We start from the raw sequence: 13101 nt of genomic DNA on the forward strand, positions 1-13101 counted from the left end.
TGAACCCTTATGGTAAGATTCTGTCTGTTCGTCCGTCACATTCCTAATTGTCTCGAGAACTACTCCTACCTACAGATCAAGATCATTAATAAATCAATATTTATTTTTTTATAATAGTTTGATGCGTACAATTTTTTTAACGTATTAGTAGCAATTGCTACAAAACCTGACAACGTTTTAATAATGGACAACTTAATCCCTCGTATGATTAGACACGGATCCGTGCGTGGGAATTTTAATATATTGTTTTAAATGTCAAGGTCACTATTTCAATGATCAAAATTAACAGGCCGCACACGAGGGGTTAAATGTAATCAACTATCACTAGCATACGAAACACGAATGGGTTACCCTTTCGAGAACCGCTTAAACGAAAAGGGTTACCTCTTCCTACGGCAAAGTCAAATTTTTTCATCATTTTCATACATAATAAATGAATTTATTAGTGTGAGAGAACTCGTTAGTTACTCTTAAGAATAACATTCAAGTTAGTTTTAAGTGATTGACGGCACATGTCAAAACAAATAACATTAGGAATTATGGTAAAGGTTGTCACACACGTGTACAGTAATTATCTTTATTTTTTTAATAACTCGATAACCGTAAAAGTTAAGACTCTAGTTTCTTAGAGAAATTAATTGTATTTGATCTAAAAAACCTTGCCTTAAAGTTAACGGAATTCAATAAAAACAGGTTGTATGTATTCCCAATATATTAGTATGGATTGTGTGGATCGGTCCCTAAAGCACGTTAATTTCTAAAATAGAATTCAGAATGTAATGATATAAAAATGCCACTAATTTAAAATAATTTATTATCAATCGTCATCGTCGTCATCATCATCATCATCTTGTCGCTGTTTCAATTTGGCCTCCAGTTCCTTTGCCGGATTAAACACTCCGTTGGTCTGTGTGTTGCAAATGAAGCATCGGGTTGATTTCTTGTAGTTCTCTAAGGCGCATTTCTCACAGAAGTAGTGTTTACATCTGAAAAACAAATGATGTTCAAGTAACGAGAAAGAAATAAATATGTACCTATAGAGTGAATGGATTATCGATCCAAAAGCCGTGACTTCAAGTCTCACACAAGGCATACATTTTTTTTATTTCATTTGAACTGAGCGTGTTTTGCTTTGCTTTCTAAGCTTTCAGATTGAATGATAAGATATTAACAAGTTTTTCTTTTTTTTTTGTGATAGGATCAGAATGGTCAAAAATCAATACTTACTTTGTGATCACAGGGTCTGTGAAACTGCCTCGGCATATGAAACATCTGAACGGTAACTCGTCGTCACTATGTATCTGTAATGTTGATAAAATTATTATAATTCTACTAGCGACGCACTCAGGTTACACGGGTAGAGCAAAAATATGAGTATGGTAAATGGGGGATGTCTGAAAATTTTAAAATCGCCTGATATTTTTTCTGGTGATAGGAATAAGCATTTCTATTTACAGAAAAAAGTTACAGATTTTTTGGAAGCACCATACATTTTATAAAAATAAAAACGTGTTGCTCGACTGCGCGTACGACCCACTTCGGCAGTTATGAGATTTGTCTTAGTCTTTAAAAAAATTCCATTTTGAATCTGTGCTGGCCATAGACACTGACAGTTTGTCAGCTTGACATTTTTCTCGGAGAATTCATAACCATATCTGGTGAACTATTTATTACTGTTTTCGACTCATTTTCTCTCCCTGGCCTCTGATTTTGCCTCCTTCTACGACTACCTTCGCTCTCGAACCCCGGACGTTGATTTTACTGGCTTAAAACGACGACCTTTGATATTAACCTCTGGACCTGATTCTGCTTGCATTAACGAAGACGTTTGCTTTTAAACACTGGACCTGATCCTGCTGAACTGTTTACGATCCGTTTTGCCTCCCTGACTTCTGATTTTGCTTGATATAAGGACGATCATCGCTTTTAAGTTCCGGACACTATTTGTTATAATGAATGCAAGTACATAAACACGATATAAGGATCCCAAAACATGCTTTATACCAACTTGTTCTAAAACCAACCAGAAAAACCCAGATTTAAAATTGTTCATATTAAGAAAGGAGCTGAAGGAAAGTTGGTGTCAATAGGTTGGCAGGAACTGCCCAACCAGAGTGCGATTTTGCTGTGAAGACCACCTGAGTGTAAGATACCGTGTCTTGTTTACCAACCTTAAAATGCAGTTACACGCTGGCAATAATATCATAAAAAAGAAAGCCTTAAATATCTGACACGGTGGCATTTTATAAAATGTGTATTTTTTGGATAGACCAATAGGAAAAATATGGTAAAATACATTTTTTTTTATAATTTGCAATGTCCTATAATAAAATATAATTGATTTATTTTATTGTGTTGTTTTATTTTACTTGTGTGTGTCATGTGTGTCGAGTTACTGTCAAGTTACTATCAAATTCAGTCGGCTATGGCTTTCCATATTCTTCTATGGCCCTCCATACTGTTAAAGCATGATTAACAGCACTATAGTAGATTGTGTTACGAGGGAGCAAAATTGCATATTTATAGCGAGGATATAAATTGAATTGTGAACAAAGTGAAGTATTCTATATGTAATTGAATACTGAGTGTAGTGACTGGGATTCGAAAAGAAAGGGTTATTTTCTTCCCTGCACTGCGAGGAGGGTGCAAAGAGGCACTTTTCCTCTTTGCTATTAGGGACCAAAGTGATACTTTTCCCTTCAAGGACACATTTTTTTTACATGGTTACATAACATACCATTTTTTATGTTCATATAACATATCATTATATATAAATTTCCTAAAAGTTGATGTTAATATGTGTAGCAAATTTAATTCCACCTTGTGTCTTAACACTTGAATCCCTCACTACGCTCAGGATTAAATTTAAGAATACCTTGCTACACTCAAGATATATATCCCCTGAAACACAGGGTTTCCCTAGTTCGGGCAAATGTAAATCATCGATAATTTTAAGTATTTGTTGGATGTAATGTAAATATGCAATACTTGTTTTCAATAAAAATTATGTTTATGTTTATGTTTATCTCATTTTTCTCCCTTGTTGCACAATCTACTATTGCTACCATTTGACACTTTTTTTTTCATATCATATAAGCAAAATACTAATCAGGTCTGTTGTAAAAATATTATGCACTTAATCAACACAATTTTTTTATACATAATATTAAAATATGTTACAACATAAAAATGTTCTCATAGCAATATTATATAGGTATTAAGATTTATAAGATTGTAAGTATTAAGATTTTTAGTTATTAAGAACTATATTTGCAGTGCCCTTACAGGGTTCATAGCTGTGCTATACCTACTGAAATGTACCAACTTATGTACCTATGATAGCAATAAAGAATTCCTGATTACTGATTATTACTTATGTGCAAACACTTTCCGTGGCGTTAATATTTTATACAGGCCAGACAAAGTTATTGAACAGAAAAGTGTCACTTAATTCCCTCCTAACAGGGCCGAAAAGTACCCTTTCTGAATGGGTGATGTGAAAAGCAGTAGGCGTCACACCGCAAACTCATTTCCTTTTTGAGCACTAACTACTTAAAGCAGACAATAAACCAACAATCTAAAGTTATTTGTTTAGGGCACAGGTCCTTCTCTAGTTCTCATCTGTAGGCAGGTGCGCTTATGAATCACTACTAGGAGTTAGCCTGTTTTCACATTACCCGATCCAATATCGGATGTCGGAAGGATTTCAATGGAAAAAATCCAAGACGACGCCTGTAATGTATGGGATATCGGTCCAACATCTGGTATTAGATCGAATAATGTGAAAACGTACTTATGGGTGCTAAAATGAGTAATAATGTTAATATAGATCAAGACAAATTTATGTTTATTACACTCTAATAACATGTAGTTGCACTTTTCAAAATTAATGGGATACACATTCTCTGTCCAAAATATATCTGCATCTTTCATCAATTTCTTCTTCACAGGCATTGTTTGTCGCTGTTCCACATTTTGGCAAATTAGATGAACTAGCTCTTACAAAATCGCTAGTACCTATCCACGTTTTCCCAATTCAATGGGCTTAAAAATTGTAATCAGGTCCGGGGTTCAACGCAAAGGCCGTCGGCAGCAAGCAGGGCAAGCACACGTCTTCGTTAATGCAAGTAGAATCAGGTCCAGGGTTTAAAATCAAAGGTCGTCGTTTTAAGCCAGTAAAATCACGGTCCGGGGTTCGAGAGCGAAGGTAGTCGTAGAAGGAGGCAAAATCAGAGGCCAGGGAGAGAAAATGAGTCGAAAACAGTAATAAATAGTTCACCAGATATGGTTATGAATTCTCCGAGAAAAATGTCAAGCTGACAATCAACTGTCAGTGTCTGTGGCCAGCACAGATTCAAAATGGAATTTTTTTAAAGACTAAGACAAATCTCATAACTGCCGAAGTGGGTCGTACGCGCAGTCGAGCAACACGTTTTTATTTTTATAAAATGTATGGTGCTTCCAAAAAATCTGTAACTTTTTTCTGTAAATAGAAATGCTTATTCCTATCACCAGAAAAAATATCAGGCGATTTTAAAATTTTCAGACATCCCCCATTGTACAGACAAATGCTATAAATGATTGCAGGATTCTGTAACAAGGAGTTATGGGACCGAACCTTAACCGTACAAGGCATTTGGAAGTCACCTGAGTTCATTTTATTACAAGGTGGAAACATTTTACTTTAGGTGGCCAAGTTGCGACACAAGCTTCCAGTAGTAAAAATACATAAGGGTGTTAAGTCTGCAAGGCCCAAGTGCATCCAGATCGGTGGGCCAAATTGGGCCAAGGTGGCAGCAGCGTGCAGCGGCTGGTCCATACAAGCCGATTCCCACCGGCTTGCCTAAAATTGTTTACTAGCAAAGTACCTAATGTTAAGGTAGGTTTCTTTTAGCTCAGTGTTGCCTAGCAGAAATTTTCACCAGCCGCCACTGCAAGGTGGGCCGACTGGACACCATCGATTAGCCGTGGTAGAGGTAGACCAAAGAAAATATGGCGGGATGACCTCGACGCATTTTGCAGCGACTGACCGGAGCAGACGGCAAATCGTGATGGGTGGCGGAAGAACCAGACCTTTGCCCAGCAGTAGGACACAATTATAGGCTAGCAAAAAAAAAGTAAAAATACTTAAGTGTCGCCGTGATCGTGATCGTGCCGTGGTCGAATGCCACCTGGGCGATAACAGTGGATGCTGGTTGGATTCCAGCTCAGGGCAACTGGAGGCTTTGGTTAGTTTTTCTTAGTAGTTACATTTTTATATTAGTGGTGTACCTCATAATCAGAGTCTCCCCCGCCCCCCTCGGGGGCCACCTCTTCCCTTTCTAGCTGCCAGCCGTGCTTGTAGTCCGAGCGGTCGTGTAAAAATTTGCAGGAGTCTGTAAAATCATAATAGATATAACCGCAATACAAAATTTACAGTTTGGAAAAACCCCCGACATAGTGGACTGATTTCCATCCAACATGGGTAAGAAAATTCCCGACTAAGTCAGCTTTTAAACAAAAAAACCTAAATCTAAATCGATTCATCCGTTCGGGAGCTACGATGCCACAGGCAGACAGACAGACACTTTAAAATGCCATATAATCGGATATGAAATCCTTAAAAATAAGTATTTCTCAAACATAGTATGAAATGTTGTCATTACGTTCATTAATATAGGCATCAAAGCAGGGACTGGAAATACCTCGAGTATTTGATAGAGTTGTACCTTCACGGAAAAGAGACGGGAATAGGGTAACCCTATTAATCGGTAAGCGGTAAATATTCAAGTGAAGCTATCTTCACCCCATTCTATTTGGAAATCACATTGAAAAGGATTAAGCCTATCCAGAAATGTTGCCATATCCATAGGGTTACCCAATCATAGGGTAACCATAACGTCAGGGTAAAACTTTGAAAAGGGATACTGCATCGAGGGGATTAATTAAACGAAAGGGTTTTCCGGTCCCTGGTGGCGCTCTGGTTTATTTTCCACAATGTTGTATCGCACTATAATATTATGTACTATAATGTTAACCGGACATCTGTTTTAATAACTAAATCACATGACATGTAGAAGTAATGGATTTAGAACTATCGCTACTCGACAGCGACACTAGACGTCATGAGTATCGAGCCAGACGAAAAGGGGTGTGTTCAATAATTTACATAAGAGAGGGAGAGGGATAAATCCATACAAATATTATAAATGGGAAAGTGTGTGTGTCTGTTTGTTTGTCCGTCTTTCACGGCAAAACGGAGCGACGAATCGACGTGATTTTTTAGGTGAAGATAGTTGAAGGGATGGAGAGTGACATAGGCTACTTTTTGTCTCTTTCTAACGCGTGCGAAGCCGCGGGCAAAAACTAGTATAGCTATAAGTAGCTCTTAAATTGAAACCAACTTACCTCCGAAACCACAGAATCCAGTCTCCTTGTAATCTTTACAAATATCAGGTTGGTAGTCCCATCTGTAATCAAGAAAAAAAATTGAAATCTACACTAATGGTAATCCATACCTCGGACACTGGCGATCAAATATATGAAATAGGCGCGTTCCTAGCACACAGTCTAAGCTCGTGTAGGTGAACGCGTACCATGCTTGTATGAGTGAAATATGACAGGTCGACTGTTCGCGTTTTTGACAGGCGGTAACTGTGAGGTAACCGAGAGGGGGTGGGCGGCGCTTTCAGCGGGGAGCGGGAGTGGCCATACTGTACGATAGTACTCTTTATTATACTGTGACATTACAATGCAAGTGCCCAGAAAAATATTCGAAGCGTGTGGCGATTAATAGAACATTACGATACTAGTGCGAAAAAAAGGAAGTTCGAAACGAGAGGCGATAAATTAAAACACGACCGAAGAGTGTTTTAAATCGACACGAGTTACGAATTTCCTTTTCGCACATGTATCGTACGACGTTTTTCAGTACAGATGGCCCTCCGAAGTTTCGACCTGGCATATATTGAACCACTTCTCGCACTAGTACGTAAAAAAGCACCATTATGTACTGAAAATTAAATTTTACAAATTTTTACATCTCTGTTAATTAGTGATGTGCAAGTTGCGGAAACTTCCCAAAAAAATCTTAAATTTCTTGAAAAGTTAACGAAACTTTCACGAAAAAAAAGGGAATTTAAATTTATGAAATGGTAAGTTTCCATCCATACAATTGCCCATACAAAGTATGGAAAGTTTTCCTATGTGAAAATTTCAGAATTTTGAAAAGTTTCAGTCGGCACTTCAGTACTGTTAACAAGTTTTTGATTAAGTAAAGAAAAAAAAATTGACAATTATAACACAAATACCTGACAGTGGCTCTAAGATTAGCGGGTGCTCTGATGGGGCCTTTTCGCACTAGGCCAGAGCTAGCGTTGCCTGCCGCTGTATCCCTCTTTTTGTAGTATTGAGCGTAGTTGTTCAATCCTCGGTACACCTAAGCAAACAGTACACAATTTAGTATAGTCTGTCTAGGGTTGCAAATAGAAATGAAAAAAAAAAACAAAAGAAAACCGAGCACCATAGCTTTTTTTCTAAATATGTTTTTTTTTTTTTTCAGATGAACAAATAATTTGACAATAATGGTTTTTCGTGAGTTGTAACGTGTTTCATTCAATAACAATAACGTACATTTTAATTCAATTTACATTCAGTATACAAACGTTTATTGGGGAATCCCCGAAAGCGTGTAGAGGCCGACAGTAAATATATAGTGATAACTACCAATTACAGATGTCGTTAAATGTTACTTTTATAAGACCAGAAATTAAAGTTATTTGATTACATTCGTTTAATAGTTAACATTAAGTCTAAAAAATCGTATAAAAAAGAATTTGCAAATTTTGAGATTTCGTACACACTCCAGAAAAAAAAACACACTCCAGAAAAAAAACTGGTTTTTTTTTCAAGCCAGAAAAGAAACCGTTTTGTCCAACCCTAAGTCTGTCCATTTTCTAAGATCAGGGATGTCATCCACAGTATTAGTCCAACCAATACTATGGCCAACTGAGACTATTTTACATCTTAGTTTTTGCTACTTATCATATAAAGCGGAAACACATCGAAACAGACTGATGTTGAAATTCTGTTATTCCAAAAGGGGGGGTTCATTAATCACGTCATACTGTATAGGGGAGGACGGTCCTGAAGAAATCCCTAAAGATCACCATGGGTTCTAAATAAGCCAAAAACATATGACGTGATTGGACGCCCCCAAAGTCTGAACGTACCTTATCATCAGCCTGCCCCTGTAACTCCTCATTGATCTTCTGTGCCTTCTCAAAGATGGCCTGCGCGTCCCGGTCGCGTTCTGTATCTAGCTCATACGTGGCAGTAGCGTTTTCTCTCTGCTGCTGAACCGATAGTGTCAGGTTCTGCTTGGGCTGAAAATATAAAAAAACAAAGTAAATAATTGGGTGGAAAGTAAATCATTATATTTTATTATTATAGGACAACAATTACCACTATTACTACCATTTTACGGGTGGTTTGCCCTATCACACCTTTGGAGACACCATAATAAGGCAATAGTAGTAAGCCTATTCAATTTTGCTATAAAGAGACTCGGGTTTTCTAAAAAAAAATCTTTGTAGTCTGTGCAGAAAGGGTAAGCTGTAGTATGTATTTATTTCAAGGCTCTTCTCTTTCAAAATTGACTTTTTAAGAAATGAGAATTGTGAAAATATTAGATTTTAAAATTCAACCCTAAAAAAAATATTACAAACCACAATTTAACTTACTTTGCCGTCATCATCACTGCTATCAACGTCATGAATCTCGGGCCTTTGTCTCTTTGTGCCTGTAGACTGTATGTTAGGGTTGGCCTTCAGAGGCCTCTTAGTTGGCAAAACAACTGTCTGCTCATCGGAATCTGAACTGTTCTTTTCTAAAAAAAAATTGAAAGTTCAAAAAAAAGTGTGTGTCAAGTGTCAAAAGTACCTAAGTTATCGAACTCTCTGTAGCTAGAATACGCAAGACAGAATGACTGATAACAATTTTTGATATTGGTGGACTCTCCATAACCTATGTGCTACTCAAAACATTTCAAAAGACCAAAATCGAAAACCAAAACATAACCTCAAATATTTTACGAATAAAATTACTAAAAACTTATGAATAAGGTCTTAGGACACATTTTACCTTCTGAGCTGGAGTTTTTGCGTTTTCGACCTCCTCTATTCTTAATGGTTCTCTTCTTAAAGGTGGAAGGAACCTCAACCTCTGCATCGGACATCTCAATGTGAAGTACCTATTGAAATTATTATTATTATATGATTTTTTAGCGTCACTGGGTATGAATTTAAAACTTGTTATTCGCAACAAACCAGATTCTGATACACAATAACTAATGTTTATTACAATTTTACAATTAATTATATCTCTTAACACTACTGTGTTTGCGCTAATTGGAGCGTTCGTGTTCGGAAACCTACAGTACACATAAGCAGAGCATAAAATATAATGATTTTACTATTATTGATTAATTTGGCCACATTATAAATGTAACCAAAATTCCATATTTTATAAGATTTCTAAATCAATGAATAGTAAATGAATATTTTGTTCCTATTTATGTCAATTTATATTCAAAGAATAGTTTAAAATTTTACGTGTTTTGGTTTATGAACGTTGTTGTCCGGGCTGTCAAATTGTCATTAAAACGTTTTGTTTTTGCAGAAATTAGGTAGTTTAGAAAAATCAGAAAAATAATTATTTGGTTGTTTGGCACACGAGTTTGGCACGCCCGATTTGTAGTAGAAAAGGCGCAAAATTCAAATTACGAGGACAAAACTTTGCACTCACATTTTATAATTTTCAACTTTTTTAGGGTTCCGTAGTCAACCAACCAACCAACCAACCCTTATAGTTTCGCCATGTCTGTCTGTCCGTCCGTCCGTCCGTCCGTCCGTCCGTCCGTCCGTCCGTCCGTCCGCGGATAATCTCAGTAACCGTAAGCAGTAGAAAGCTGAAATTTGGTACCAATATGTATATCAATCACGCCAACAAAGTGCAAAAATAAAAAATGGAAAAAAATGTTTTATTAGGGTATCCCCCCTACATGTAAAGTGGGGGCTGATATTTTTTTTCATTTCAACCCCAACGTATGATATATTGTTGGATAGGTATTTAAAATTAATAAGGGTTTAATAAGGGCTTATGGGAGCCCCACGAGTCAAACCGGGGAACCGGCAGACCACGTCGGCGATGGCGGGATAACTTGGACTCCTTTTTGAAAGATTGGCCAGATGTTGCTCCAAACAAGGATGAGTGGAAAAAGAGGGGGGAGTCACGAGACACAGTTGCCACCTAGTATCGTGTAGTGGTACTGATAATTCACGCTATTTGACGCGTGATTGTCGCTAGATGTCACTTAACTATGCCTAATACAAATAACCCGCATTTAGTATGGAGTTACAACTGTTCCCTTACTTATTCCTCTATGGTACTTAGTACCACATTTTTAATATTACTAGCTTTTGCCCGCGGCTTCGCTCGCGTTAGAAAGAGACAAAAAGTAGCCTATGTCACTCTCCATCCCTTCAACTCCACTTAAAAAATCACGTCAATTCGTCGCTCCGTTTTGCCGTAAAAGGCGGACAAACAAACAGACACACACACTTTCCCATTTATAATATTAGTATGGATGCACGCAAAAGGAAATTAAAAATCCAACTTTGATTCTGCTTTTATTTCGATAAATTAAGGGCAATCAACAAAACTAATATATTTATTAACAAGTTTTATTATTTAAATAAACAATACAATAGTGAAACCAGTACTATTCTTAATACAAATGATTGCGAAGTGTAAATATTCAACAAAAATACAATATTCATCAGAATTTCTGAGTATAACATAGATATTTTGCGAATAATATGTACTCGAAATCATGGCTGTCATATTCTAGTTTTTCAATTTTTTGCACAAAAGCTTTTCTAAAAGTAAAGAAGGTAATTAGGTGTAAATTATATTACAATAAAAACATAGAAATAAATAAAATACTTCTAATAAACTATATGTGAGTGTGTTTAGTAAAACGTCCCACTTTGTCGGTTACCATTAAGGCAAGACTTACTTGTATATATCTTTATATGAATAAACTGACAAAGCGGCTTTACAGCAACCGACAAAGTGGGCCGTTTTCCCGTGCACACTCGCATACAAATACTATGGTTTACATCTAGCGTAAAATATTTGTTTTACATAGTATATTTTTGTACAATAAAATCAAAACTATATTTATGAATGCAGCCCCTCATCTGATTTTTAGATAATTTAGATATATCAAAGTTTCTTAACTAACTATATACTTAAATTGTAATATCGCCTATATTAAATTCATGTGATCATTCAGCGTTCCATATTTTCAAATTTATTTATTTTAAAATCTGAAAATTGGTCAAATAACATCTTTAAAACAATATTAAAAGATTCAAAAGTAATGAAAATACTAAATAATCACACAAACTCACAAGTATCTAGTTAGAGATTGCTCCTAAAGTATCGATAAGTTATATGAGGCTATAGAAGACCAATAGAAGTACATAGAATGCGAAAAGGGTTTCCTTCATATTTTTCCAGAAAAGTTCGTATTTAAGAGTTTTGAATGATTCACGGTTGTTTTCATTAGACTATTGCCTGCAGAATTAAAGAACACATTGCTGCAGTCAAAAAGAACGATACTCGCAAGTCTGCTATTGCTCAACATCTCATTGAGTCGGGTGCAAATCATTGGATCGAGTTGCATAGTCCTAAGGTAATTTCGACGGAACGCCACTACATACCGAGATTGGTAAGAGAAGCCATTGAGATTCACAAATATAAAAATTTCAATCGTGAGGATGGCTTCAAACTATCTAATGTATGGAATCCAGTGATTTGTTTGTGTAAAAAACCGGTGAAATCAGAATTGAACAAACGTAGTGACACTGTGAGTGTAGTGTGTTTGGACAGACCATCGAGTGTGAACGCGACCAGTGGTAACGCTGAAAGTGAACGCAGCCGACGCGCGCGAAGGAGGGTAGATCGCGCGCTGTCTATACAACTTTAACATCCACCCGCCTTCGTCAGTTTTCCGTGATCATGATGCATGCAACTGCGTCGAAATATCGTGAGCTCGACAAAAATCAAAAAGGTAATCACGGTCTATATCCCGGTCAATATAAGTCTAAAGTTCGTATTTGTCATGCTAGTTCAGTCAATGTCAGTACATCTTGTACTGAGACTGACTGAAATAGCATGACGCGTTCGTACGTTTCCGTAACAATACGAAGGCAAATCTTTTCGCACTACATCTGTATGAGAATCTGTTATTTTTAAAGTCCTTCCAAAAGCGAAATGAAAGTACTACAGTGGCCTAATTCACAATAGTGACAAATTGTCGCCCGCAAGTGACATTTCTCCGTTAATTTCCTGTTCAATAAAGAACTATCATCGATGAGAAACAATGGTACTAAAGATGCAACGAATAAATGTTTGGCCGGATACCGGATACCGAATATTCGGTCTAACCATCGGCCGAATATTCGGTATCCGGCCGCCGAATATTCGGACAGCAGAATTTTACCTACAATACCTACAATTTAAGCAGGGAACGGGCGCGTCGTGCAGGTTTTGATTTGTTTGGTAGGTAGCTTCGCGCGGAGTCCGTTTTTGTTTAAATGTTTATTTTTTTTAATAACAAAGGGCTATGATTATAAGTATTATAACATTTAATTTCTTTACCCCAAAATCATTCAATCAAAAATAGCACATCCGGCCGGATAGTACGTCACTATCCGGTATCCGGCCGAATATTAAAATAAGGGCCGAATAGGCCGGATACCGAATAGTAACCGAATATTCGGTGCATCTCTAAATGGTACTTTAGAAATTATCCAAAAGTAAACACATTAATCTTTGTTATTTTTCATTCTCTTTGCACCATTTTTACTTGTCTCTGTTTGGCCCGATGGTTGACTGGTAGAGAATGCCATTAGGCATTAAGTCCGCCATTTGTACATTTTATTTATTTATGTGCAATAAAGTTTAAATAAATAAAATAAAATAAATAATTGTCAGCGTCAAATGTCACTTTGGTAAAATAGTCCACTGATCATTAACACAGCTCGCGTTAAGTAT

At 36.7% G+C, this 13101-nt stretch overlaps 1 protein-coding gene across 2 annotated transcripts; it reads right to left on the reverse strand.

Moving 5' to 3' along the window:
* Window positions 1-697: 697 nt before the first annotated feature.
* On the reverse strand, window positions 698-9324 carry LOC125238739 (E3 ubiquitin-protein ligase RNF113A-like). 2 transcript variants are annotated; one of them, XM_048146161.1, is made up of 9 exons: window positions 9306-9322; window positions 9121-9229; window positions 8721-8866; window positions 8211-8363; window positions 7290-7417; window positions 6388-6449; window positions 5272-5375; window positions 1228-1301; window positions 698-986 (listed from the first exon to the last, which is right to left on the reverse strand). In XM_048146161.1, exons 2-9 carry the CDS (start codon window positions 9212-9214, stop codon window positions 818-820), a joined length of 930 nt encoding a protein of 309 aa, XP_048002118.1. In that variant the 5' UTR covers window positions 9215-9229; window positions 9306-9322; the 3' UTR covers window positions 698-817. The 2 variants fall into 2 exon arrangements, with proteins under 2 accessions (XP_048002118.1, XP_048002117.1); XM_048146160.1 differs by having other exon boundaries at window positions 9121-9324.
* Window positions 9325-13101: the final 3777 nt, after the last annotated feature.

The sequence above is a fragment of the Leguminivora glycinivorella genome, chromosome 24 (assembly GCF_023078275.1).
Source record: "Leguminivora glycinivorella isolate SPB_JAAS2020 chromosome 24, LegGlyc_1.1, whole genome shotgun sequence".
NCBI lineage: Eukaryota > Metazoa > Arthropoda > Insecta > Lepidoptera > Tortricidae > Leguminivora > Leguminivora glycinivorella.